The sequence below is a fragment of the Rattus rattus genome, chromosome 5 (assembly GCF_011064425.1).
Source record: "Rattus rattus isolate New Zealand chromosome 5, Rrattus_CSIRO_v1, whole genome shotgun sequence".
In the NCBI taxonomy this organism is placed as follows: Eukaryota; Metazoa; Chordata; class Mammalia; order Rodentia; family Muridae; genus Rattus; species Rattus rattus.
Window position 1 is genome coordinate 33,769,703 of NC_046158.1, and position 27,723 is coordinate 33,797,425.

General features: G+C 40.0%; 1 protein-coding gene and 1 pseudogene across 1 annotated transcript; both read right to left on the bottom strand.

Moving 5' to 3' along the window:
• Positions 1-421: 421 nt before the first annotated feature.
• Tbpl2 (TATA-box binding protein like 2) lies at positions 422-21,803 on the bottom strand. Its single transcript, XM_032901933.1, has 7 exons — positions 21,741-21,803; positions 19,857-20,320; positions 18,968-19,055; positions 15,937-16,028; positions 13,858-14,025; positions 3,116-3,210; positions 422-498 (listed from the first exon to the last, which is right to left on the bottom strand). The coding sequence occupies exons 1-7, from the start codon at positions 21,789-21,791 to the stop codon at positions 422-424; spliced, it is 1,035 nt and encodes a 344-aa protein (XP_032757824.1). The 5' UTR covers positions 21,792-21,803.
• A 1,354-nt stretch (positions 21,804-23,157) lies between these two features.
• Positions 23,158-24,531, bottom strand: LOC116900178 (annotated as a pseudogene).
• Positions 24,532-27,723: the final 3,192 nt, after the last annotated feature.

Sequence of the window (27,723 nt, forward strand, 5' to 3'; positions counted from 1 at the left end):
TATGCAGTCACTTGAAGTATATACTAATATATTATATACTTAATAAATAAAGTGTGGTCTTAATGTCTCAGTCTAGCAAGGCCTGACATATTTCAAATTCTGAAATAAGTTTACTTGTTCTTATTATTTATAATTAAATAACATACAAGACTCATTTTGAGCAAGAAATTTTCATTTCTTAATCATGGCTATTCACACAGAATTATTCTGTAATAAATCAAATTACACTTTAGGCTACATAGCAGACCCTGTTTCTAAAACAAGACAAAAATCAAACAGAAAACATAATCTATTAGCATAATAACAGAGGCCCATGGCTGCTAGAAAATATGAGAAGCTTCTATAGAAGGAATCAGCTTGCTCTTTGCTGTACTTAGTTTAAGCACATATCCAAATCATTGCTAGAAGCCCAATGACACCCTCAGACTTTCTTAAAACTTTCTAGAATAGGATACATGTTTTCAAATGCTTCGTAGATCTCAGAACGCTCTTTGGCACCTATAAAAAAAAATCCAAGTGTATATAATCTTTAATAGAAGAACACCACCAACATTTTTCATACTAAAATTTCATTTTACCATGTTCGATTGCTGCCTCTTTTATTTTGGGAAATGGTCCAGCTAAACATCACAGATTGGCCTCAGTACAGACTTATCTGTGTCTGCTTCCCTAGTTCTGGGATTACAAGCATGCCCAGCTTTGTGATGGTTTCAAGTGGACACTTCCTTAGTTGCTTGCAGTAAGTGACATTTCTTTGTAATACAGAAAAGAATTGGAAGAGGGGCACTATTGTCATAGTCTCCCCAAAATACATGCCCTAGGGCAGAGTTCCTTTAGTTTCCCCTCTTTGTGGATCTTGTCTTCAGTCATACAGGGTTCAGTAGAGATATGGATGCAATGTTCTATAAGAGACCTAAGACTGACATCTTCAGCACCTGTGATCAAACTAACTACCATCAGAAATGACTGCTATGGATCCACTAACTTCTAGCTAGTGTCTTGTCTTCAAAATGTACTAGGGTAGGTAGAGTCATCTTAAGAGTTGCCAATTTTAATGCATAGGAAGTAATTAGAGGGAAAATTTTATACCAGTTTTACTCTTGAAGAGTCTTAGGTGTCAGCAGTTGTTAACTATGTATAATATGATGTGAAGTCATCCTGAGCACATAGCCAACCCTATTTCAAAAACAAAGCAAAAAATGAACAAAACCATCAAAATAGCCTGTTATTGTGTGAAAAAAATAAAATACCTGGAGTCATAAGCTCTTTCTTAAGAAATGTGGAGTAAGAATGAAAGAAAGGAGATATGAGAAGGATTGTCTGGCTCAGCTCCAGGCATGAAGATGGAGAAGATTCAGAAAGAGGACTAACCAGAAATCAGGATTACCTATGAACTACAATGCTTTTATTAAAGAAGAAAATAACTGACAGGATTCGGAAGTTCAGCTGCCTCTGCACTGCTAGAGGGGATGTAAAACAGGATTCAGCTCCAAAGTCGGGGTCCCCAAAAGTTAAGGGGTCACTGCACAACCCAGCTGGGGAACCCTCACAAAACCTAATGCAGGTGTTCATGCAGACTGTAATTGCCACGGTAGTCATAGAAACAAAGAGGTGAAGCCAGACTATGTGGCCATCAATGGATAAGACTAGGATTATATACACACAGTCAGAGTATTGCTCAGTCACAAAAAGGACAAACTTTGAACATTTGAGAAAAACAATTTGAGAAAAAAGGGCCAGTTACTCCCCAGCCACCACCCCAGAAAGGGCAGGAGGGGTTCCATGTACAAGAAACATCCAAAAGAGGTAAGGTGAATCCATGAAGACAACAGACACTGGTGGCTGCTGGAGAACATGAAAGACTGTTCGATGACACAGGGATTTACTTGGAGTCATAGGAATGTCTTAGAACTGGAGGTAATGATATAGTCACATTGCAGAAAACTACATGAAATAAATGCCCTCTATAGTCCACTTTCAAAATTAAGTTAACAAACTTAATTTTATTTTTAAAAACCTGCTAGTCAAAAGGAAGTACTTAAATGTCTAAAAGTTTTTTGGCTACTAATAATGACAAAATTGTGTTTATTTGTTGTTAAAGAGTTTGAAATTTGTAGGTCTGCACCCCAAAAGTTGGCAGAATGAAGAAGGTACACTGTGTCTTTGGAGTGGGAAATTCCCCCAGAGTCTCATCAGAGTTTAGAATATTCAAGTTTTCCTTTCCAAGTAGATCAGTTTGGAGTAAATTGAATAGGATGTGGGGTATACAAAAAGTACAAAGCTACTGACAGAGGACTTGCCTCTGGCTTTGTGGAACAGGCTTCTTGCCATCCGAAAATGGCATGTGAGAGGTGAAACAAACTTGCACACTAAACCAGACCCAAAGGCAAGGCATTCTTTTCACAATTCCTTGAGGAACATAAAATCTAGATCTGGCATTTGATCTTTTTCCATAGGACTTTATATAAAATACTGTGCCTAAGAACATCCCCTTCAAACATGAAGAGCATACTACCCAAAGACCCCAGGAAGTAGAAACAATGGGAAGCCATATTTCGTATCATAGAAAAATAATTTCTGTACAGTTTCCTCATTTCATAAATGACAGGGAAGCAAGAAATTGAAGTTACCTACATCATAAAACAGCAGTTAGGAGAGACACAAAACCAGTGTCTTCCTTCCTAAAGGAATTGTAAACACTAGGAGCAATCAAACAAGTGCCATTTGTACTCATGCCCACATGTTAAAACAAGATTTTGTAAAGTTAGTACTAGTTCTAGTGATGAGGATTAGACCGAGAGTCCTTTACATTCTAAGAAGAACCTTCTCCTCTGACTGTGTCCGTGACCTTATCCAACATTTCCTTAATAAAGTATGGACATCAAAGGAAAACTTACTCTCATAGTCCATAATGGTTGATATAAAGCAAGATGGCAAGATAAAAATATACATCAAGTAGTAGTAATTTTAGAAATTGCGATCTGAGAGTGACATCATTTTCTCTCCAGTATAGCAAAAGTTACCTGTTATGGATGAAATGCATAGCATTCCTTGAAGGAAAAGCACACACATAACTTGATATCGTATGCCGTGGAACAGTAACCTGAGAACTTACCTGTCAGTACAACCTTTCCAGATGCAAAGATGAGCAGCACAACCTGCGGTTTCACCATCTTATAAATAAGGCCAGGGAACAGTTCAGGCTCATAACTGCTGAGACACACAAAGTGATAAATCCACTGCTTTTCTAGAACATTTCAAGGTCCCACATGTTAAACCTTACCTCACAGTTGTAGACAAGTACCATTTTACTAAAAGCCTCTCTCAGCAAGAGTAGTGCTTGAGTGTAAACTTTGTTTCTATGCTAGGATTAAACCCTGAACCCCACACATTGTGGGCATGTGCTATGACACTGGGCTACACCCTTGACCCTAACTATAGACACTTAAGACATCCAAAAACAGAGCTTTTAGTTGATTGGGGATTGGTGGCTCATGTCTGTAAATCCCAGCAATCATGAGACCAAGAGAGAATTGAGAGTTAAAGACAAGTCTGGACTACATAATAAAACTGCCTCAAACATCATTACATTTTATTGGTTTCTTAAGCAGGGTCTCCCTGTAAGTTTCTAAGACTAGTTCAACACTTGCTACACATAACTCAGGCCGGCCTTGAGCTTGTGGTCTTCTGCCTCATCTTCCTGAGTTCTAGAATTTCAGGCATATGCCACCATGACCAGCTTAAGAGCTAACTTTTGGTTAATGTTTCTCACATTTGTAAGCTACCCTAGATGATCAAAAATCGAGATTAACTTCATTATCAGATTTGGTACTTGAATATCTTGTTAAACACTCTCTGCTTGTTACACTGAGCTAAAGCTTGCCAGTAACACTATACAAAATGTTTTTCTGATTTTCTGAGTTCCCAATAACACACACATTTTATATGCATTTATAAACAACATGTAGAAGAATGCAGATCGATCCATGATTATCACCCTGTACAAAGCTTAAATCCAAGTGGATCAAGGACCTCCACTTCAAACCACATACACTCAAACTAATAGAAGAAAATGTGGGGAAGCTTTTCGAACACATAGGCACTGGAGAAAATTTCCTGAAAAAAAACACCAATGGCTTATGCTCTAAGATCAAGAATCGACAAATGGGATCTCATAAAACTGCAAAGCTTCTGTAAGGCAAAGGACACTGTGGTTAGGACAAAACGGCAACCAACAGATTGGGAAAAGATCTTTACCAATCCTACAACTGATAGAGGGCTTATATCTAAAATATACAAAGAACTCCAGAAGTTAGACGGCAGGGAGACAAATAACCCTATTAAAAATGGGGTTCAAAGCTAAACAAAGAATTCACAGCTGAGAAATGCCGAATGGCTGAGAAACACCTAAAGAAATGTTCAACATCTTTAGTCATAAGGGAAATCCAAATCAAAACAACCCTGAGATTTCACCTCACACCAGTGAGAATGGCTAAAATAAAAAACTCAGGTGACAGCAAATGCTGGTGAGGATGTGGAGAAAGAGGAACACTCCTCCATTGTTGGTGGGATTGCAGACTGGTACAACCATTCTGGAAATCAGTCTGGAGTTTCCTCAGAAAATTGGATATTGAACTACCTGAGGAGCCAGCTATACCTCTCTTGGGCATATACCCAAAAGAAGACACGTGCTCCACTATGTTCATCGCAGCCTTATTTATAATAGCCAGAAGCTTAAAAAGAACCCAGATGCCCTTCAACAGAGGAATGGATACAGAAAATGTGTACATCTACACAATGGAATATTACTCAGCTATCAAAAACAATGACTTTATGAAATTCATAGGCAAATGGATGGAACTGGAAAATATCATCCTGAGTGAGGTAACCCAATCACAGGAAAACACACATGGTATGCACTCATTGATAAGTGGCTATTAGCTCAAATGCTTGAATTACCCTAGATGCACAGAACACATGAAACTCAAGTCAGATGATCAAAATGTGAATGCTTCACTCCTTCTTTAAAAGGGGAACAAGAATACCCTTGGCAGGGAATAGGGAGGCAGAGATTAAAACAGAGGCAGAAGGAACACCCATTCAGAGCCTGCCCCACATGTGGCCCATACATATACAGCCACCCAATTAGACAAGATGGATGAAGCAAAGAAGTGCAGGCTGACAGGAACTGGATGTAGATCTCTCCTGAGAGACAAAGCCAGAATACAGCAAATACATAGGCGAATGCCAGCAGCAAACCACTGAACTGAGAACGGGACCCTGTTGAAGGAATCAGAGAAAGACTGGAAGAGCTTGAAGGGGCTTGAGACCCCATATGAACAACAATGCCAACCAACCAGAGCTTCCAGGGACTAAGCCACTACCCAAAGACTATACATGGACTGACCCTGGACTCTAACCTCATAGATAGCAATGAATATCCTAGTAAGATCACCAGTGGAAGGGGAAGCCCTGGGTCCTGCTAAGACTGAACCCTCAGTAAACATGATTGTTGGGGGGAGGGCGGTAATGGGGGGAGGGGAACACCCATATAGAAGGGGAGGTGAAGGGGTTAGGGGGATGTAGGCCCGGAAACCGGGAAAGGGAATAACATTCGAAATGTAAATAAGAAATACTCGTTAATAAAAAAAAAAAAAAACAGGAACAAAAAGAAAATAAATAAACTGCTAAATATTTTTAACAACAAAAGAGGACCACAGGTACTTGTCTGCTATACAAAGGAACCAGATTACATTATACCAAACATGTTAAGTTCACAATTTGTCCCTTTAAGTAGTAAATCACAAAGATTTACTAGAAACATATGCTAGATCTTTGTGGAGCAAAGGATAGGGTTTAAAAACTGTGTTTCCCAGAGCTTCCAGGGACTAAGCCACTACCCAAAGACTATACACGGACTGACCCTGGACTCCAACTGCATACGTAGCAAAGAATAGCCTAATAAGAGCACCAGTGGAAGGGGAAGCCCTTGGTCCTGCCAAGACTGAACCCCCAGTGATAGTGATTGTTGGCGGTAAAGAGGAGGATGGGAAGGGAACACCCATAGAGAAGGGGAGGTGGAGGGTTAGGGGGATGTTGGCCCAGAAACCGGGAAGGGGAATAACAATCGAAATGTAAATAAGAAATACTCAAGTTAATAAAGATGAAAAAAATTTAAAAAATAAAAACTGTGTTTCCACAGTCTGTCCCAGAGAAGGGCATAGAGTCATAAAAGTAGTTGATATGTTGGTTCCAGAGAGTAATACAAAAATACAATTGTTCTCAAAGTAGTGGCTCATGGAGAACAGGTATAAGGAAAGTTAGACATCTGAAAAGTGGTACACTAAGAACTGCCTGACTCTCTGTGTGTGTATAGAGGATGAACAAGACTACACTGATAACACCCACAGCTCTTCAACCACTAAAACTGTAGAAGCCCTTGCTGGAGACAGAAAGGGGATTGGCCTAAGAGTAGGAAGGTCACTTCCCAAACCATGACAGGCATGACAAACTCCTGAATAGAGATGCATTCCTTACTCTGTGTCAGTGTAATAAAGAGAGCTAACACAGAGAAAGGACAAAAGTCACAGACCACCCAAGAGAAGCTGAACTTCACATCTCTGTCGATTTCTTGACCAATTCACCCTTGAATCGTCTTACATCATCACCTCTCCAGAAGAACTTTTCTAACTCTCTAGATCCACAGAAACACAAAGCACCCTGTTCAGAGTCCCATAGCACAGAGAATTGTCTCAGCTCCATAGTGCCTACCACAGTTCAAGACTAACAGTGACAGTTTGTCTTTATTTTTGTCAGCAAATTCCATGTGGGCAAAGGACGAAGACTGCATAGGTGGCCAGTAGCACCTTATCAGCTACCACACAATACTAGCCTGGATTTTAGACCTTCAACAAGTATTTATTAGCATAGTTTTTTTAGTTTAAAACTAAGGTGGAAATGCTCATAGAAAGCTATAAAGATGATTGTAATATAGATTGATAGAGAAGGTAGCAAGGGGGAGACTATGGTGGTAATGCAGCTCAGCCGTAGAGCACTTGCCTAAGAGAGAGGAGGCACTGGCTTTAACAGCCTAGACATGGTAGTACATGCTTATAATCCTAATACTCAGGAGGCTGAGACAAGAGAATCACTATAGTGTGAGACCAACCTGTGTTACCTTATTTCAAAATTAGATGTTGAAATGCAAATTTTCAGGCCCTAAATTACACTTGACCTGATCATGACTAATGGGTGCCATGCTTCCCATAAGCTCTGGCCATTGAGAAAAAGAGCTAAGAAGAAATCTCTTTCTCTGCAAAGAAAAAAATTTCAAGACTCCCAACATGAAGAATACAGCCATACTAGTGTTGATATCTATATCCTGTGGACAAAGGCCTGACAGAGTGCTTTTGAGGGAGGCCAGAGTGAGACTGGAAACAGACAGTCTCTGGAAGACAAAGTACACCTTTCCAACCAGACACAGCAAAAATGACTGGGTCTATAAACCTGGCTGGTTGGGAATACAAGGTGGGTCTGGGCTGCTTCCAAAAAGGATAAGCCAGGCAGCTAACTCTGTTTTTGCTCTTCCAGCAGTTTTGTTTTACAGAAAGTGAAAACTGTGACAGGTAACTGTCATTATCAACTGAGATCCCTCTGCATATTATTGAGAAAGGGAAGAAAGAAGGAAGATGAATGGCACATAGCATGTCGAGCCCCAAGTAGCCTAAGAGGAGAACCAAGAGTCTACACCTCAGCCATGCTTTGAGTTGAGGTAGAGCTCATTGGTGTGTTCTAAGAATGGAGTTGGAGACCTGTAGCTCAAGATTCTTGACAATAAATGGCAGTGTTCACATATTTTAAAATGGAGTATGTACTAAGTCTGTAAATTACCCCCGAGCTGAAAAAGAAAACACACCTAGAGATGATATATATTGTATGAGGAAGGGATGAAGCTGTCCACGAAACTCAGACTTTTGAAATAAATAATAACAGACAGCATAGTTACTCAATAAGCAGATTGTATGGAAGAGGAAAAGAAAATAATTAGGAGGAGGGAGAATGCATTGTCCAAGCTAGATCTAGGAATGAACCATAATTTGACAGTTAAGAAAAGTCAAGACACTTTAAACTTCTCTTGGGAATGGATCTGCAAGGAAAACTAACAAAGCCCCTTCCCACTGTCTTACCCACACTGTTGAACAGACTTACTGTTTACCCAAAGAAGGAAGAAGGGTGGAATGAGCCTGAACTGATCAAGAGAATGTAAAAGCATCTGCTATCATACGTTGGGTTAGGAGCTTTGACTCCAATGTGTATTCAAGGGACATTGTGATCCCTGAAGCCTGAGCTGCCCTCTCTGAGGGCTGAGCTGAGGACGGGGAGCCACCCTGGCTATGGAGATTAGGATTAAAGAAGCCAGGAGGCTACAAGGCTCCCTTAGGACAGGAATACTATAAATAGAGCATTACTGTGGCCTTTACAACTACACAAAGATGCCCCTTCCAAATAGGGTCAGACTCAGAGTCTGTGCCTTAGCTCTCTCTGTCTTCCTGCCACGCTCCAGCTAACAGCCTCAGCCCTTCACTTCTTCCACTACCATCTCCAAAGCTACTTGGGCCTATTTTTATAAATTAATGCACCTGAACATAGAAAGCTCCAGGACAGTTCATATTTATCAAAGGAAAAATTCAACAAAATGAACTTTAAATTCTGAATATTTATGTCCCAAATGTAAGGGTAACTACATTCATAAAAGAATCCTTACTAAAGTTTGAAGCACACATTGCCCTCACACAATAATAGTGGGAGACTTCAACACCCTACTCTCTTGAATGGATAGATCATAGAAGCAGAAACTAAGGAAAAACACAGAGAAACTAATAGTTATGAACCAAATGGATCTATCAGATATCTATAGAACATTTCATCCTAAAACAAAAGAATATACCTTCTCCAAAAATGGAGAAATAGGTCACAGAACAGGGCTCTCAATAGATACAAGAATATTGAAATAATCCATGCATCCTATCAGATCACCACAGACTAAGACTGGTCTTCAGTAACAAAAAAACAGAAAGCCCACATGCACATGGAAGCTTAAAAATGACTTACTCAATAACAACTTGGTCAAGGAAGAAATAAAGAAATAAATCAAAGACTTTTTAGAAATTAATGAAAATGAAGGAACAACATACTCAAACATACAGGATACAATGAAATTGGTGCTAAGAGGAAAATTCATAGCTCTGAGTGCCCCCAAAAAGAAACTGGAATGAACATATACTAACAGCTTGAAAGTACAACTAAAAGCACTATAACAAAAAGAAGCAAATACACCCAAGAGTAGTAGATGGCAGGAAATATACTCAGAGTTGAAATCAACCAAGTAGAAATAAAAAGAACTATACAAAGAATCAACAAAACCAGAAACTTGTTTTTTGAAAAAAATCAACAAGATAGATAAACCCTTAGCCAAAATAACTAGAGGGCACAGAGACAGTCTCCAAATTAACAAAATCAGAAATGAAAAGAGAGATATAACAGAAGCCGAGGAAATTCAAAAAATTATCAGATCCTACTACAAAAGCCTATATTCAACAAAACTGGAAAATCTGGATGAAATGGACAATGTTCTAGACAGATACCAGGTACCAAAGTTAAATCAGGATGAGATAAACTATATAAGCAGTCGCATAACTCCTAAAGAAATAGAAGCAGTTATTAAAAGTCTTCCTACAAAAAACAAACAAGTAAAACAAAAAACGAAAAAAGAAAGCCCAGAATCAGATGGGTTTAGTGTAGAATTCTATCAAAGAAGACCTAATACTAATACAGTCCAAACTATTCCACAAAATAGAAACAGAAGGAACACTACCCAATTCCTTCTATGAAGCCACAATTACAGTTATACATAAACCACACAAAGACCCAACAAAGAAAGAGAATTCAGACCAATTTCCCTTATAAATATCAACACAAAAATACTCAATAAAGTTCTTGCAAGCCAAATCCAAGAGTACATCAAAATGATCATTCATCATGATCAAGTAAGCTTCATCCCAGGGATGCAGAGATGGTTTAATATATGGAAATTAATCAACATAACCCACTATGTAAAATCTCAAAAAAAAAAAAAACCCACATGATCATCATGATCATCTCAGTAGATGCTGAGAAAGCATTTGACAAAATTCAACACTCCTTCATGTTAAAAGTCTTAGAAAAATGAGCAATTCAAGGCCCATACCTAAACATAGTAAAAGCCATATACAGCAATCCAGTAGACAACATCAAACTAAATGGAGAGACACTTGAAGCAATCCCATTAAAATCAGGGACTAGAGAAGGCTGCCCACTCTCTCCCTATCTACTTAATATAGTATTGTGGAGTCCTAGCCAGAGCAATTAGACAAAAAGGAGGTCACAGGGATACAAATTGGAATGGAAGAAGTCAAAATATCACTATTTGTAGATGATATGATAGTATACTTGAATGACCCCAAAAATTCCTTAAGAGAACTTCTAAACCTGAAAAACAACTTGAGCAAAGTAGCTGGATATAAAATTAACTCAAACACACCAGTAGCCTTCTTCTACTCAAAGGATAAACAGGCTGAGAAAGAAATTAGTGAAACAACACCCTTCATGAGAGTCACAAATAATATAAAATGCATTGGTGTGAGATTCTAACCAAACAAGTGAAAGATCTGCACAAGAACTTCAAGTCTCTGAAGAAAGAAATCGAAGATCTCAGAAGATGGAAAGTTCTCCCATGCTCATGGATTGTCAGGATTGATACTGTTTTTTGTTTGTTTGTTTGTTTGTTTGTTTGTTTTTTAAAAACAGAAAATGCTTCATTTCTAGCATTTCAACATTTTAAAGAAAAAGGCATTGAAACTAGTTGAATTTCATCTTTGTGTTCATATATTTCCTCAAAGAGAGGCAAACAATAAGAAACTAGAGGAGCATCAGAGCTTTGATGTAAAACACTTTAGGCATGTCTTTGGTTCAATTGAAGCAGGATTGATACTGTTAAAATGGTCATCTTGCCAAAAGCAATCTACAGATTCAATGCAATCCCCATCAACATTCCAAGTTAATTGTTCATAGAGTTAGAACGAGCCAATTGCAAATTTCTTTGGAATAACAAAAAACCTAGGATAGCGAAAAGTATCCTCAACAATAAAAGGACTTCTGGGGGAATCACCATCCCTGACCTAAAGGTATATAACAGAGTAATAGTGATGAAAAACAGTATAATATTGGTACAGAGACAAGAAGATAGATCAATGAAATAGAATTGAACCCACACACCTATGGTCACTTGATCTTTCCAAAGGAGCTAAAACCATCCAGTGGATAAAAGAGAATTTTCGACAAATTTCGACAAATGGTGCATGTAGAAGAAATCAAATTCATCCATTCTTATTGCCCTGTACAAAGGTCAAGTTCAAGTGGATCAAGGACCTCTACATAAACGAGATACACTCAAACTAATAGAAGAAAAAGTGGGGAAGAACCTCAAACACATGCACACTGGAGAAAATTTCATGAACAGAACACCAATGGCTTATGCTCTAAGATCAACAATTAACAACTGGGACCTCATAAAATTGCAAGAATTCTGTAAGGCAAAGGACACTGTCATTAAGACAAAATGGCAACCAACATATTGGGAAAAGATCTGTACCAATCCTACATCTGATGCCTAATATCCAATATATACAAAGAACTCAAGAAGTTAGACTCCAGAGAATCAAATAACCCTATTAAAAATGGGGTACAGAGCTAAACAAAGAATTCTCAATTGAGGAATATCGAATGGCTGAGAAGTACCTAAAGAAATGTTCAATATCCTTAGTCATCAGGGAATCACAAGATTCCCTAAGATTTTACCTCACAGTAGTCAGAATGGCTAAAATAAAAAAGTCAGTTCACAACAGATGCTGGTGATGCTGTGGAAAAAGAGGAACACTCCTCCATTGCTGGTGGCATTGCAAGCTTTAGGATCCACTTTAGGAATCAGTCTGGTCGTTCCTCAGAAAATTGGACATAGTAGTATCTGAGAACCCAGCTATACCAGTCCTGAGCATGTACCCAAAAGATGCTCCAATATATAACAAGGACACGCTCTATGTTCATCGCACATTTATTTATAATAGCCAGAAGCTGGAAAGAACCCAGATGTCCCTCAACATAGGAATGGATACAGAAAATGTGGTACCTTTACACAATTGAGTACTACCCAGCTATTAAAAACAATGACTTCATAAAATTCATAGATAAATGAACTAGAAAATATCCTGAGTGAGGGAATCCAATCACAAAAACAAACAAACAAACCCCACATGGCATGCACTCATTGATAAGTGGATATTAGCCCAAAAGCTCCAATTACCCAAGATACAATGCACAGGCCAAATGAAGTTCAAGAAGGACAACCAAAGTGGGAATGCTTCAGTCCTTCTTAGAAGGGGGAACAAAAATATTCATAGGAGGAAATACAGAGACAAAATTTGGAACAGAGACAAAGTTTGGAGCAGAGACTGAAGAAAAGGCCATCCAGAGACTGCCCCACCTTGGGATACATCCCATATGCATATAGCTACCACACTCTGACAATATTTGTGATGCCAAGAAGTGCATGCTGACAGGAGCCTGATATAGCTGTCTCCTGAGAGGCTCTGCCAGATCATGTCAAATACAATGGCAGACTGTATAAACCAACCACTGAACCGAGAACAGGGTCCCCATTAGAGGAGTTAGAGAAAGAATTGAAGGAGCTGAAGGGATTTGCAACCCCATAAGAACAACAATACCAACCAACCAGAGCTGTCAGGGACTAAACCACCATCCAAAGAGTACACATGGACTTACCCATGGCTCCAGCTCCATACATAGCAGAGATGGCCTTGTTTGGCACCAGTGGGAGGAAAAGCCCTTGGTTCTGTCAAGGCTCAACCTCCCAGTGTAAGGGAATGTCAGGGTGGAGAGGGAGGAAGGGGTGGATGAATACCCATTCATCCATTCTATGAGGGAACACCCTCATAGAAGAGGGTGTTTAGGTGGGATAGGGAGTTTATGGATAGGAAACTGGGAAAGGGGATAACATTTGAAATGTGAATAAAAAATATCCAATAAAAAATTAAAAGAAGTAAAGCATGTGCTAAAACATGTGCGCACATGCACACACACACACACGCACACACAAATGTTAGTTGTATTCATGATCTTCAAAATCAGAATAATGAAAGCATATTAAAAAAAAGTCTAGTCTCCCCAATTGCTGATTTTCTCTTTTCTAAGTTTCAAGGCTATACCCATAAAAAAAAGAAAAGAAAAGAAAAAGAAAAATAGAAAAAGAAAGAAAGAAAGAAAAGAAAAAGAAAAATAGAAAAAAAAGAAAGAAAGAAAAGAAAAGAAAAGAAAAGAAAAGAAAGGAAAAGAGAAGAGAAGAGAAGAGAAGAGAAGAGAAGAGAAGAGAAGAGAAGAGAAGAGAAGAGAAGAGAAGAGAAGGAAGTTCCAGGTCAGAAGCACCAGAGTCAGTTATGAACTTTGCAGGACTGCAAGCTGACTCTCTACTGGTGAGGCTGTCCAATCAAAGCTGTGAGCTAAAGTTTTGCTAGTGATAACTATGCAGTTTTTCTGTGAAAAACACTATTTCAAAACACTGGCTTCATATAGTAACTTTTGATAACTTGGGCACAGCATCTTGATTCATTCAGATACCCTGCCTCTACCTGTAAAGCATTTTTTGGTAAATGGTCATTTTCTCTGAAAGCTATTTTATATTATCAGCATGAATTTTCTAACTGCTATAACCTAGTAAGTACAACATTAAGCTTGATACCATCATACCTACTGAACTGCCGATGGGTTAGTGCCAAAATCTCCAGCCTGATGGGAAATTTCACATCACAGCTTGCAACCATGTTCTGAATTTTAAAATTGAAGAATCTGACGGGGAACCCCAGCTTCTGCACCACGCGAGCATACTTTCTTGCTGCCAGCCGAGACTCGTCTTCACTGGGGAGATGCAAGCATGATTAAAGGCATTCATATTGTTTTTGAGGTAATCTGGCTCTGCAGCCCAGGCCAGTGGGAACTTGTACCTTCCTGCTTCAGCCTCCCTTGCCTGAAACTACTGGCAGTCATCACCACACCTACTTGACCAATGGCATCTTAGACAGCTTGTCTCCTCTACTATTTGTGTTACACTTGCAGCCTATGCTCAGCTTCTAATGCACCTACAACTCTGTAAACTGGGATGGGGCTCAGTGACTTAACTAGCCTAATGTGTACAAGACTCTGGGTTTGGTCCCCAGAATTACAAAAATAAGATAAAGGAGAGGCTCCATGAGAGGGACCTCCCTCCAATGCTTGTGCCTGTGAGGTCTTGTCAAAGGTCTGATTCAGTGCACAATGAACTGTTGGGCTGAACCAACCACCAAAACCCTTGATTGGTCATCTCTCCTCTAGAAGGCACTTTTTCTTTTACTTGTCTTAAATGTTACTTGGAAAATTAACTACTGTGCCATTTCTTAAAGTGTGTCCACAGTCCTAAAATCTTGTTAGAGGAGCCATGACCCAGGTTTGCCTTCTGTCAAACACACAGTCTTGTCTGAGGCCCAACGAACCGCTGTCCACAGCCTCCCAAATGCTTCTGTTCCTCACCACAGCCTGAGAATGGCCCTGGTCTAAATGTGTGGAGCATTTATATAGGAACAAAAATAAGTACAAAGAACGCTTAGAGAACAACACACGGAAGACAGACATGCGCCAGGTAAGTGGGATAGACTTCCATCTTTACCAGACAGATGGCCAAGGACAAATTTTAATTGCTTAAAACTTGACCAAGTTTTCTCAGATTTCTCACCCAACTGCTATAAAACATACTCCATGAGCAGCAGTGGCTGCTAGACAGGAGCCACACCTAATGAGTAAGTTATGGGAACACAGCTGTCTTGTGGGACATATCCCATCTTTAAATTGTAAATGAGCAGCTTCTAAAAGAAAAGCCAGTGTGACTCCGCTTGCCTGGACAAAGGGAGACGTTGGAGTCTTTAAATCCCTTACTGTCTTCTTCTGGGAACTCTGTTATATGTGCTTTACTTCAATTATCCCCGTTTTCCTCTTCCCAATTCTAACTCCTGACACTGCTATGTCCTGTGGAGAGATTATCTTGTGTCTTGTATGGTTTTCAATGTCAATTAAAAAGCTTACAACCTCTGTCTTAGGCAGGAAATAAGAGGTGAGACATCAGGAGGAGAAAGAATTCTAGGAGGGAAAGGAGGAGCGAAAAGAAGTGAGGACACAGACTATGGTACCTGAGCATAGGTGATTAGCCATGTGGCAAAATATACGTTAAAATAAATGGGCATCTAAAGTTATGATTTAGTCAGAGTAGGGCATAGCTATGTGGCCCAGGTATTTGTAAGTATAATTTGAGTCTTATTTCTAGGAACATGGGGCTGAGAGGCAGAACTGGAGCCTAACTTCAACAGTGTCCCAGGTTAGCCATGGAATAAGGACATTTTATAAAGGAAGGCTTACTTCACTGAAAATTTCACAAACAAGTTCCTATTTTACCACAGCTCAAAGTCTGTACATATATTCATTGCACAAACATTAGAAAATAGATTAAAAATTCTAAAGTCTCTGGTCAGATCAGATCTTTGGATGTGATCCCTTTTAAAACTTAAGTTTTACCTTCTGCACATAGCCCTAAGTAAATATGTATTCTTCATCTTTATTATAGGAAAATAGATTTGTATAGAATTTGGACAATTATGCTGCTGTCTCTTGAACTTTCAACTCCATATTAATAGACAGTGAAAAATATATTGCTCCTAGTATGAATTTTCACACAAATACTATGCTTCTTTTCTTACATAATGAGTTGCCTATAGGGTAGGAGTGGAAACTTCATCTTCATACCTTTTGGCTCCTGTACAGACCACTTTCCCAGAGCTAAATATAAGAGCTGTGGTCCTTGGCTCTCGGATCCTCATTATGACTGCAGCAAACCTCTGCAAACCAAAGCCAATGGGAGATTAGTCTCTCCTGGAAGTTACTACTAGCACAGTTGGAAAGTGTGGCTTTATATATGAACATCTTGAGAAAACTAAAACTAGATGGAAAAAAAAACAGATAATGTTTAGGTCTGTTTTCAACACATTAACAAGAATTATAATTGTTATTTCACAGTCATTCTTAATGTGACAGTGCCTATCCAATTTCTCTCATTTAGTATAACAAGAGTAACTTGAGTTAATTGTTGCCCTTATTTAGTACACAAGAAATTAAGTAACCTCCAATGTTATCAGAACTTGGTAAGGATAGGGTGCAAAACTACAACTAGTAAGATTTATGCTGACATACTTCCTTCTTCTCTTACAGAATCCCTGTTTTAAAAGAAAGAGTAAAGATGGGGAGCTGAGGATACGGCTCTGTTGGCAGAGTAATTCTGAACACACATGATGCCCTGAGTTTCATTGCCCAGATGCAAATAATCCAGGTTTGGTGGTGCAGACTTGGATTCCCAGCACCCTGAATATGAAACATGGAAAGAGAAAATTCAAGATCATCCTTGGCAGCATAAAAAAAATTTGAGGCAAGTTTGAAATACATGAGATCTCATCTCAGTACAAAAAATTGTACAAGTTCAATGTGGTGGGACATGCCTATAAGTCTAGCACTTGGGAGACTGGGGTAGAAGGATTCCAAGTTCAAGAACAGCCTAAATCACAGGGCTAAATCCTACTTCAAGACAAAACAAACCCACCATAGAAAATAGAAGTATGCTATCATGTATGTTATTGCCAAGATTCTATACTGTACCAAAGTAATTGAAATACAGAACACAGTATACATAATGACAGACATACTTAAAATTAAAAGAAAACCTGTTTCATCATGTTCCAGTCTTCCCAATCCATTTCCATGTGCAATGTGTGCTCCTGGGCCTGCTCTTCAGTAAACCTTTCAAGGACAGACTCGAGACCAGTCAGCCTATCACATTGATGTGGCACTAAATAACCTCTTACTGGTCCTACATTCTCTTCTCCAACTTTCCTTTACCCAGTAGGCCAGTAACAGCATTGGAGTGGGTCCCATGCAAGACAACTCCAGCTATTCCAAAAGATAAAAGATGACTTCAAGCTCTGACAAGCAATTGCAATTTGAACTGTCAACACACACACACACACACACACATATACATACACACACACACATACATACACACACACACACACACACACACACACACACACACACACACATATATATACACACACACACACATACACACACACACACACACACACACACACACACACACACACACACAAATCCCTCAGTCACCAACCAGGGAGTTGATAAGTCCTGTTAGTGTTGTTCATGTGCATACTAAAATATATCACTTTTCCTGGTATTCATTAAAATAAGAGAGAGGGACAAAGGGAGGGAGGGAGGGAGGGAGGAAGGGAGAGGTGGGGAGGAGGAAAAGGAAAAGGTAGAGAAAGGGGAGGGGTGAGTAAGGGATGAAGAGTGAAAAATGTACATACCCTCTTCTATGTGACCCAGGCAAACAGCCTTCTGCTGCTGCCTCTCCAGTGCTGGAATTATAAGTGCAGATGACCAATTTTGTTTTGCGAGACTGGGTCTCACTATGTCACACTGGCTGGCTTTTTGACTCTTTTTGTAGACCTGGCTGGCCTTGAACTCACAGATACATACATGCCTACTTCAGCCTCCCAAGTACTGGTATTATAAGGTGTGCACCACCATGCCCAGAAGAGTTATTTCCACCTGTACTTGAGCCAGAGATATACGACATAAAAGGGGAAGCTATACTGTATCTGGATAATAAGTAGCCCTAAATTCCAATGTCAGCAAAAGCAAATGCTTATCTATAAAGACTTAATGCATGTCATCTCTTCTTCTATTGAAATTCTTTGTCAAAATATTGCTTATTGCATTCCTAGTACAGGACTTGGCTTCAAATCCTGTCTTTTTCTACAAGGTACAGGCCCTAAGAAATTATTAAATGTTGATGTAGCTAACAAATCCACATTCTGTATGCAAACAAGCCAATGAAAAAGAGTGCCTACCCTTGTTGAGACACAAGGAACAGATTTTACTAAACAGCAGTCAGTGGGCACAGGCAGGGAGGTTCCTATGAGTTGGAGGCCAGCTTGGTTAGACAGTGAGAAAAACTTTAGGTAGAGAATCACAGAATTATCCTCCAGTAAATAGAAGCTTGAACCTTAGAATGAGTTTACTTTTGGTATAAGCAAAACTGTAACTGGGAAAGCAGATATGTCAGCTAAGTGGGCCAGCATTTAGAAAAATAGGATTTCTGACCAGGCAGGGTTACACAGACCTGTAGGTCCTGGGAGAAGAGACAGGAGGATTCGAAGATCAAGCCAAGTCTTTATTACATATCAAGACATTGTCAAAAATGTTAAAAATTCTTGTAGAGGCTTGATGCCCCTGCATAGGGGAATGCTAGGGTAGTGAGGTGGGAGTGGGTTGGGAGAGCACCCTCATAGAAGCAGGGGAGATAGGTTAGAGGGATTGCACAGGAGAAGCTAGGAAGGGGAATAACATTTGAACGGTAAATAAGATAACCAATTAAAAGAAAAGAAAAAAATTCCACAGATGTCATGGCAGTTACAGAGAGTTAGTGCTCCACCAGGAACAGTGCCCAGACCCAGTGTTAGGATCCCTGAGTTACTGCTTTAACCGGTGTGGAGAATGCTTTTTTCTTAACTTCAACATAAAAAAAATTAAAGACTTAAACTTCTGAATAGCAAAACTTTTCACTAAGAATTTATTTTTAAAAAATTAAGCATTGTCAAAGTCATACAAGAAAAATAACTGAAGGAAAAAATAATGCCAAAATCATACAATGGAAACGACCTAAGGGAAAATGAATGATCAAAGGAACACCAAGGAATCTTACCTTTGGATTATATTCTGTGTTTTTGGCATTCAAAGCTATTTTTCTCAGATCCAATTTACAGGCCAGATTTGCAGTGGAAACTACATTCCTGAGCAAAGAAGTCAACGCAGAAAATCATATAGGTGTAGTTTCAATACCAACTTCTTAACTTATTTCATAGACTCTGCCTGAGCAACTTGCTAGGCAAATGGATGGAAAATATCATCTTGAGTGAGGTAACCCAGTCCCCAAAAAACAAAACCACAAACAAAAAACAAACAAAACATGGTATGCGCTCACTGACAAGTGGATATTAGTTCAAAAGCTCAAATTATCCAAGATATAATCCACAGACCACATGAAGCTCAAGAAGAAGCATGACCAAAGTGCCCATGCTTCAATCCTTCTTAAAAGGGGAACAAAAGTATTCATAGGAGGGGATATGGAGACATACTTTGGAGCAGTGACTGAAGGAATGGCCATTCAGAGCCTGCACCATCTGGAGATTCAGCCCATATACATGCAGCCACCAAACAATCTCCCACTTGTTAAAACTTTTATGCTTTTGGTATAATCAATACAATCTTTCAAGAATGTGTCAAGAACTGGTGCTTCCTTTTATAAGTTACCAGACCACCCACAATCTAAGAAGATTGTAAGACTGTATCTTCTTACAATCTAAAAAGAAGGGGACAGAGGAATAGGAAGACGATATTTAGAGGAGGGAAGTGTTGATATTGGGGTATAAAGTGAATTAATTAATTTAATAAAAATTAAAAATAACTTAAAAAGAATACAGCAATCTGAACTTCTCTGCCTTCACACCATTATCCTGAAATTAGCTGTCACGTTCTGAAATATAAACTGTGTATCTAGAAGCATCCCTCACTTTAAAAACAAGTACACTTACTGTAATTGAGGCACAATTCCAGAACATTCTGTAACAGGGTTCATTGGTGTCATGGATGATATCAATGCCACAGGTAAGGCATTGGAATTTGGTGTTTCTGAAGAGAGCTGGTTGGAGTCAGCATCATGAGAGCACAGACATGACTGGGTATCTGGTGAACTGTTGCTATTCAAGTTCAGCCCACTGCCTTGTTCATCAGGCAACTGCAACTGACTTTGCCAATCTTGAGTCCTAAAGCTTTCCTCATTTGTGACTTTGTTTCCAGTGACAGTTCGGTCTTTATTTTCTTGGGTAAGTTCATCTGGTAAGAAGCTTAGATCCACAGATGAAAAGTCACTGGGTGCCTTTTTGACTGCACCAAGATGTGAATGAAACACAGTCTCTGGATTGGATGGATTAAGTGGGTGCACATCTAAAGACGCTCCTGGGCTGAATAGTTGAGACGTAGCTGGAGGAAAGTCATCCTAGGCAGTTTGCAAAGCAAAAGAAATCAAAACACCAGTGTCTTACACCAGTGGTATTCCACTATGGAGGAAGTGGGTTCAGTCTAGAAGGTGGTCCAAGATTGCTTAAATCCATACCCCACCTCCTACTACAAAGTACCACCCAATGTTCTACTGCAGAGTTACAGCATGCTTAAAAGTGTATCTTAGAGCTGGACAGATGACCAGAAACTGATGACAGATGACTGAGCTCTCTTCCAGAGGACCCAGGTTTGTGGCCCCCACATGGCTACTCTCAACCATCTGTAACTCCAGGTCTGGGAGATCTGATATCCTCTTTTGGACTCATTCATTGGACACCAGGCATATACATGGTACACATACATACATGAAGGCAGAACACTCATACATGGAAAATAAAGGCAAATGAATCTTTTGTAAGTATATCTTAAAACATAGAAAAAGCATTTATCATATAGTTTTTTCCTACTTCAGTTATAGCCTACTAAGCTGTCCCTAGCCCCGGCTGTTAAAGAGAGCAGTTGCACTCTATTAGTTAATTATGAGCATCAGTTGACTTAAATGGTCCTTCATTAAATTCACATTTAATTTTTAAAGATTTATTTTTATTATTTTGTCATTATGTATATGTGTGAAGGGGATATGTGCAATCAGTGCAGAAGTCTAAGGAATCTAGAAGGCAGCATCAGACCTCATTGGACCTGAAGTTACAGAAAGTCATGAGCCACAGACATGGGTGCTGGGAATTGAACTCAGGTTGTCTGCAAGACTGGTAATTGTTCCTAACTATGGAGCTATCTCCATGGCCCAAGAAAACTCACATTTTACAGTAAGCAAGTGAACATTGGAACATAGTCTTAATTGACTAATAAACACTAATTAAAGACTCTGCATGCTTTTTCTAATTCAGGGGAAAGATTTTAAAAATGTAAGATTTAAAAATAAATCTAGGGCAGATAAATAAGATACTGAGATTTAAATGTTAAGAGAATTTTAAATTGATATTTGTTTTGTTTTAGAAATGGAATCTCATTGTTGCCCAGGCTGGCATCAGCCTCTATAGTGCTGGATTATTAACTTTAATCCCAGCACTCAGGAGACAGAGGTAGGCAGATCTCTGTAAACCTAGTTGTTCACTGTTGGTTTAAGAAGTCAGATGCCATGGGCCTGGCCTGGACAGAGCAAAGCAAAAGCTGAAGCATTGAAACCCAGGTGACTGCAGGCAGCATGTCACTTTACCACCATAACCAGGTCATCTAACTTCGTGGCTAGGGTGTCTGATTGACAGCCCTGATCACCTTGCTCAAGTTCACCTGAAGGGTCCCTAAAACCCTGCCTCTTAGTGAGGATTTGGCATTTCAAAGAGATTCCCAAGGCCAACACCAGCCCTGGTTCTCAGCAATGTGTCTGCCAGGCTCACCTGGAAGGTATAAGGGTCCAGGAAGATGTCCAAGTACATGTCCTCTTCCATGAGGGGAGAGCCCACTATGTAAAGCTAGGAGCAAGCAAAGGGATCAGCATCCAGGCATGTGGGAGGAGCTTTATTGGAACCTTCCTGATTGTGGGAGCAGATGCCCTTTATCAGGCAGCACGCAGTGAGGTGGGGCCAGCTCTGCCACCTTGCACAGATGGTATGAATGAGCTTAGGAGTCAGGTGAAATACAGAGAAGAAGCTGATGAACCAGGCAAGACACAGCTTCTTCCAGAAGAGGAAGGCTGCTGAGCTGGATGGGGCAGGCCAGGATAGGACTGCAACTGGTGCTTGCAGGGCAACCAGGTGTTGCCCATGCCTCCAGGAGAACAGCATGGTAAGGTTAGTGCAGTGCACAATGAGGAAAGAATGTTTTTCTCTCCCCCTCTTTTCTTTTCCTTCTCCTTTCTCTTTCCCTTTTCTTCTTTACTTTCTCTTTCCTTTTCCCCTTCTCATGTAGGCCAGGCTAGCCACAAATTTGTATATCCTCCAGCTCCTGAGTGCTAGGATTACAGTGTGCACTACCATACCCAGATTCTCAGATGTGATATTTCTAATATTGATTTATCTTCATTGGCATGTGTGCATGGACACATGGACTAGGTTCTCTCCTTCCAGCTTTGGAAGAAACCAAAGGATCAAACCCAGAGTGTCAGTCCTGGTGGCAAATACCCTTACTCACTGAGTCTTCTCATCTATTCAGATGTGATATTTCTGTAATTATTCTTCACCTTTACACCCCAGGTAGATTTTCACCTGTTACAGAGAATTTGCCTACAGCTGTGTTGCTCTACAGTTAGGATTCAAACAACTCAAGAAGTTAATGTAAAACCAAATATCTAGAAAAGCTTTTCTTTCTTTCTTTTTTTACATTCACTAAATCTATTTTAAAAATCATAAAACATTTCTTTCAAAAGAGCATTACATTCTGCACATTTCTCTGAACAAGTGCCAGGGACATGTGGACTATTACTTTTCTCCCTGCCGCCCCCCGCCCCAATGTTACAGTGACCACAAAGCAAGGTGTTCACAATAATTACACAGGGGGATTTTTTTTCAAGCCACCAACAATAAACAAAAAATAAAAGTCATTCACTCTGCTGCTATCTCAGAATTTCAATGATAGGTTTTCTTTGCATGCCCTCCTCCAAACCCTGTTTGTAAGGAACTAAACCATTACATCTGGTGAACAGCAAAGATTTCACTACACCTCAAATGCAGAACACCTATGAAGCAGAGGAATGTTGGTCTTTTAAACAGAAGCAAATTAAAAAAAAAATATGCAGGACTCCTTCAGTTCTTTGCTAGTCTTAGAAAAACCTTCACGAAAACTGCTTCACAGTATAAAAGAGAAAAATATCTTGCATTAGAATCCTTCAACATCTGCACACTACTTCGCACTGTTCTGCAGCAAATACTATGTGCTCTGTATTTGGTTCTGTGTTCCTGGAATGGTAATGATCCAATCTTCTGATCATTCTAAAGGTTCATCACTTTTGATTAACGCTCCAGACTCACGACAAATTTCTTTAATCCACTGACCACCTTTGCCAATAATAGATCCAGCCAAATCTTTGGGAATAGTTACTTGTGTAGTGATAATAGGTCCATCGAGATCACTGTGTGACCCACGACCCCCTGCTTAAAAATAATTATATCCAGAACCACCCTGTAGTTCATAAGCCATTGGCCATTCTAATGGGCTCCATGTGTCAATTGTAGCGTCCCAAGTTTCATCAGTACTGAACCCAACCATGCCATCATAGCGGTCTCCAGGCTGTCCCATTCTGTTGTAAGCCAATAGATCTCCCCCTGTGGGTGGTGGAGGAGGAAGACGAAGATTCCAGGCTTCCACCTCAACCAGGAGGAGATGGAGGAGGTCCTCAATGAGGGCTCATATCATCATGATCTCTTCTAGAAGGAGGTATGGGGTGCCTATCCCGACCAGAAAGCATTCTGTCAAAACCACCTCTTCCTGGCATGGGGAATCCCACAGAATGTCCTCGGCAGTCATCAAACATCATTGTAAAGCCACCATAATCATAAGTTTCATTATAAAAGTTGGGATCGTAAGGTTGTGCATGTCCTTTGATGGGAGACTCAAATATAAGGTCAAGGATGATCTTGTTGCATTCTACAACCCTATCAGGTTTTCCTCCAATAAGAGCAACTCTGTCAGTAGAATGAGGGCAGCATTCCTGGAAAAGCTTGATTGCTGTCTGAGTGTTTTCTCAGAGTTCTTTGATTTTAGCACCTTTAACACCAATATTTCCTACTGCCAGATTTGATGAATCAACAGTCTCAGCTCGCAGTCAAAGTCACTCCCTTTAGAATACTGGTGATTTAAGCATCCACAGCATCAGATTCAAGCGGGAGCTGTCTGATCGGAGTGGGTGATGGCAACTACAGGCTCTTGTCCAAGGTAGGGATGATTTTCTTCAGAATTTCTCCAATCAACTCAATATCCACACTGATAGTATGCAGTCGGGGCCAGTGTTTCTGGAACTGAAACACTGGCATTGTAGACTGTATGGAGAGCCTTAATATTCTTGCCTTCTTTTCCAATCACTGCCCCAGCATTCTTGCTGTGAAGCAAAATGCGTGATTCAACCGTCACATCCATATTTCTAGATCTTTTAAAGGCTTGTTCCTTTTCCATATCTTCTGCAGGGCATTTACCAAATTCACCATTGGTTTCAGTGTTAGGGAAGGTTTCTTCTGGCTGTTTGGTCTCCATTTTCTTGAATTAAATGGATCTACCAATGAGCCGCAATCAAGTGAGAGACAAGCACGATGGCAATGTCCATGCAGTGGAGAAGCAGAGGATAATGGTGTCTGTAGCCAAAGCTTTTCTTTCTTTAAAGTTTTAATTCAAATGTCTTAGCTTAACTTTATTGAACTGTTCTAGAAACAGACGTTTTGATGTAAGAGATTGCAAAATGTATTTTTAAATCTTCCATACTTGATTCTACTGTTTAAAGGGAGAAATTTGAATCATTCTTCATCATGTCTCTGTGCCTAGCTCATCTACTCAATCAGTCTTGGTGGATGAAAGGGCCCTAAGAATGGAGCCTGGATAACCTATACTAGAGTTAGATGACTCTAAGCATCAGACATTCTAATAAAAATAAGGGGATCCTTTTGAAAAAGCTGGGATTTATATAATGGTATGTGATGGTAAAAGTGTGTGGTAAATGAGACAGCCTACTGAGCTGAACCTCAAAGCCAGCCTGATAAATCAGTAACTATTGTATTCTTAACTGCACTTAAACTGTTTGTCCCAGTCCCACAAAAATCATGAATGGAAGCCCCAATCCAATGTCTGATATTTTCATAGAACTAGTAAGCTAGAACACACAGACACAAGGAGTGTGCATATACAAAGAAAAAGCTGTAAAAGGAACAGTATTAAGGCAGCTACCTACAGGGGGTGGAGGGAGGATGGCTACAGGAGAGATCAAACCTGCAAGGACCTTGATCTTGAATTTCCAACCTCCAGAACCATGAAGAAGGAATTTCTGTGGTTTAAACTGCCCAATTTGTGATGTTTTATTATGGCATCCCAAACTGGCTAAAGCAGATCCAAACTTTACTTCATTATTTATATCTCACCATCTTGTGTGTGAGAGAGAGAGGGGGAGAGGGGGAGAAGGAGAAAGGGAGAGAGGGAGAGAAAGAAAGAGAGCCTTCCCCTGTGCATAAGTATATGCCAGTGCAAACTGGTGTCTAAGGAGCCTGAAGAAGGCATCAGGTCCTGGAGAGCTGGAATCAGTGTGGGTGCTAGTAACAGAATAGTAACAGAATTTCTATCCTTTGAAAAGGTAGAAAGCATTCTTGACTGCTTGGCCATCTCTCGGCCTCCAAAATAGATTTATAATAATCTCTCATATTGCAGGCATAATGTTTTGGTGGTTCCCCAAATTCCTGTCCAGATGAACCAAATGCAACTCCCAGTTATCTAAAAACAAATCCAGAAGCTCTTGAGCTTTGAAGATGTCATTAAAATTCCAAGTCTGTTGTTAGGAAAGGGCTAAGTCTGGCCTTACTGACTGAGCTGCCAAGAAGTACTCTCAAATCTTTGAGAGGGATTTGAGAGCAGGAGATGACTTTGCCATAGATACAAGTTTCCACTACTGACTTTGAAGATAGATGGGACCATGATACAAGAAGTCTGGGTAACTTCTAGACCCTAAGAATGGGACAAATGTGATATGACAAGCAAGTGAATATCTCAGCTCTACAGTTATAAAGAATTAAATTTGGCTTCTTCACATAGCTAGAGCGATCTCTAGTCTCTTTGTGATGTTGGGTAGTCATATTAACTGTACAAAATACTATTTCCATGATGGCGCATTCATAGTGCTCATCACGTTCTCCCATTATAGATTGTCGCCAGTATTCCCATGGACCTGCCCATCTGTTTTCCTTTTCCTTGATAGCTACTTCTGCTTTCACATCATCACTGTGTTTCCTAGGCTACACATATGACAGAAAACATGTCACCCTCATTTTCTGTGTCTGGCTTTGTTGTGTGCCTTTTTTGGGGGATTTAGTACAACCATTGCCAACTTTACAGTTTTTTTCATCTTTATTAACTTGGGTATTTCTTATTTACATTTCGATTGTTATTTCCCTTCCCGGTTTCCAGGCCAATGTCCCCCTAACCCCTCCTCCTCCACTTCTACATGGGCTTCCCCTTCCTATCCTCCCCCCATTACCGCCCTCCCCTCAACAATCACGTTCACTGGGGGTTCAGTCTTGGTAGGACCTTCCCCTTCCATTGGTGCTCTTACTAGGCTATTCATTGCTACCTATGAGGTTGGAGCCCACGGTCAGTCCATGTATAGTCTTTGGGTAGTGGCTTAGTCCCTGGAAGCTCTGGTTGGTTGGCATTGTTGTTCATATGGGGTCTCGAGCCCCTTCAAGCTCTTCCAGTCTTTCTCTGATTCCTTCAACGGGGGTCCCGTTCTCAGTTCAGTGGTTTCCTGCTGTCATTCGCCTATGTATTTGCTGTATTCTGGCTTTGTCTCTCAGGAGAGATCTACATCCGGTTCCTGTCAGTCTGCACTTCTTTGCTTCATCCATCTTATCTAGTTTGGTGGCTGTATATGTATGGGCCACATGTGGGGCAGGCTCTGAATGGGTGTTCCTTCTGCCTCTGTTCTAAACTTTGCCTCCCTATTCCCTCCCAAGGGTATTCTTGTTCCCCTTTCAAAGAAGGAGTGAAGCATTCACAATTTGGTCATCCTTCTTGAGTTTCATGTGTTCTGTGCATCTAGGGTAATTCAAGCATTTGGGCTAATAGCCACTTATCAATGAGTGCATACCATGTATGTTTTTCTATGATTGGGTTACCTCACTCAGGATGATATTTTCCAGTTCCCTCCATTTGCCTATGAATTTCATAAAGTCATTGTTTTTGATAGCTGAGTAATATTCCATTGTGTAGATGTACCACATTTTCTGTACCCATTCCTCTGTTGAAGGGCATCTGGGTCCTTTTCAGCTTCTGGCTATTATGAATAAGGCTGCGATGAACAACTTTACAGTTTTTTATAAGTTCTCTATGCTGCAGGTTGGACTCTTCAGGAGTGTAGCTGCCTGGAAGTTACCCAGGAGACTTCCTGGAGATGTAGCTGTCTTTGAGTAGTGCATATATCTATAAGTAACCCCATCGAATGTATTAGTTCACTAATTTAGGCATTTCCCCATGAGCGAATGATAATGGGCCTAATCTCATGCTGGTTGTGTGCCATTCTTTGGGCTAAAATCACCCTCTATGTTTGAATAGAGATTTTACCATTAGGTTATTATTCTCTTTACCTGGATATCTCTTATTCTATATAAGGTGATTTTGTTCTTTGTGGACATGCACTATGTTGTCTTCTTCAGTCACCATTAATAGGCACCCAGGCAGATGCTATAACCTAGC

Excerpts from the sequence above, each read along its gene's own strand:
- Tbpl2 (XM_032901933.1), bottom strand. The coding sequence starts at position 21,791 with ATGGAAGAGGACATGTACTTGGACATCTTCCTGGACCCTTATACCTTC. Across the intron at positions 20,321-21,740 it reads TGGACCCTTATACCTTCCAG|GATGACTTTCCTCCAGCTAC; the intron begins GTGAGCCTGGCA and ends CAAACTGCCTAG. Across the intron at positions 16,029-18,967 it reads ACACAGAATATAATCCAAAG|AGGTTTGCTGCAGTCATAAT; the intron begins GTAAGATTCCTT and ends TTTGGTTTGCAG.